The sequence below is a fragment of the Emydura macquarii genome, unplaced genomic scaffold, assembly GCF_026122565.2.
Source record: "Emydura macquarii macquarii isolate MOO-44397 ecotype Brisbane River unplaced genomic scaffold, CSIRO-AGI_Emac_v2 contig_1399, whole genome shotgun sequence".
NCBI classification, from domain to species: Eukaryota; Metazoa; Chordata; order Testudines; family Chelidae; genus Emydura; species Emydura macquarii.
The window spans coordinates 1-1912 of NW_027131536.1; the positions used below are offsets into that span (position 1 = coordinate 1).

Genomic DNA, 1912 nt, shown 5'->3' on the forward strand with positions numbered 1-1912 from the left:
AAAATAAATGTGGAATTATGCAACTCTCCCCCTCCCACCCCAAAAAAATCGTACAGTAATCACCAAAACGGATGAGGAATAAACAATAAGAAATAACTACAAATAAGAAAACTCTTGCACAACAACCAAACGAATTTGCAACACCCAGGATTCAGTTAACAAACATTTCACAACAACACTAACGAATAACAACTCTGCAGAATCAACCTGTGATCTTGAATGTTTGTTTAAATTCACTCACAATTGTTTTTAGGGGCACAATTTTTACTTTAAAAGCCTCAGATACAAAACATGCAACAAACATAGTCAAGTGTCAACCAATTTTTACCATGAAAAAGTCCCTCTCAAAGCCATGGAAAATCTGTTCTTTGAAAGAATGAAGGAAAGTGCAATTTTTGTAGCTCCCCAGTGTCTAGCCCAGTGACAGGGTGTGAGGAGGAGGTGACAGATGAAGAACTGGTGGGGAACAGAGAAAGAGAGGGGCTGGGGATTTCCAAAGAGGCGAAAGGAGCTAGGTGTTTGACTCTTTTTAGGGTAGGATTGGGATATGAGTGCCTAACTCCCTTAGGCAGCTTTGGAAATCCCAACCAAGCTCACAAGCAGGCAGGGCAGGGAAAAGAGAGACACAGAAAGAGTCAAGACAAAAGGGACTCACACTCGCACACCGTGTTGTGTCTGTTGCTCTTTATACAACATTAAGACCATGAGGAAAGCACACGGTGGGAGCTGAGTTCCCAGTCCCGGCGTTTAGTAACCGGATGAAGACACAGAGTGTCTGGCTCCTTCTACACACGGCTGCTGTGATAGGCTGCGGGGGTTTGCAGGAGAAGACAAGGCAGCCTCGAGAGGGCCCCACACTCTTTATAACACCCAATCCCTGCACAGTACAGAGAGCCAGAGATCGAATCTGTGTGTGTGTGTGTGTGTATGTGTGTGTGTGTATGCGCACGCATGTGCGGGATAGCCAGGATTTGTTACAGGTGTATGTGTCCAGGTTTCCAACCCCAGGCTCACGTTTCAGTCGACTCTCCTGAGCCTTCACAGCTCTGCTGAGTCAGGAGCTGAACTGCAGATTTTTTTTAGCCCTTCCAAATGCCCTGCTGAAATGATTGAATGTTTCCTCCTTGCGCTGGCCCTCGCCCCGTGTGAGTATGTGTGTGTGTGTCTGTGTGTGACGATTTGTGTTTCTTGGTGCGGGGCTGTGACGAGGGGTGTCGCAGAGAGAGCCTTTGCTCGCTCAGCGATGCATTAAACGACTCTTTTGCAATCTCCCCCCTTGTTTCTAGGTGCGCTTTCCCAGCTGCAGTTGGTGGCCTCCGGCCCGGAGACGGGGAAGGTCTCAGAGCCCCTCTCACTCACCTGCTCTGTCTCTGGGTTCTCCATCACTACTCGGTATTACTACTGGTACTGGATCCGGCAGCCTCCTGGAAAAGGGCTGGAACACATGGGATATATATATCCATATGACGGGGGTACAGGCTACAGCCCGTCTCTCCAAGGCCGAGTCACCATCTCTGCAGATAGCTCCAAGAACCAGTTCTCCCTGCAGCTCAACTCCCTGACTGTTGCAGACACCGCCACGTACTACTGCGCCAGGAGAGACACAGTGACACAGAGACAAGGGGGCATGGGACAAAAAGGGGGGTGAGCCAGATGCTTCGCTTCCCAGAGAGAGGGCACCTGAATTTTCCGTTTCCTTCCACCCTCTTCTTCTGTCACTTGAGGGTGGCTCTTTGCCAGCGGTAAACATGAAACACAGAGAAGCAGAGACAGAGGAAACATCTGTGCTCGTGCCTGGGAAGGACAGAGAACCAGTTCTCCCTGCAGCTGCTGTCCCTGACCGCTGCAGACACCGCCAGGTATTACTGCACCAGCAGAGATGCACAGTCACACACACACAGGGAGCCTGGGA

The 1912-nt window shown here is 49.8% G+C and overlaps 1 gene segment (V, D, J or C); it reads left to right on the forward strand.

Moving 5' to 3' along the window:
• Nucleotides 1-1286: 1286 nt before the first annotated feature.
• On the forward strand, nt 1287-1648 carry LOC137156275 (immunoglobulin heavy variable 4-61-like; the record flags this gene model as incomplete). The annotated part of the segment is given in 1 exon segment: nt 1287-1648. A coding segment is annotated over 1 exon segment (362 nt), but the record flags the coding sequence as incomplete, so codon positions are not given.
• Between the last annotated feature and the right edge of the window lie 264 nt (nt 1649-1912).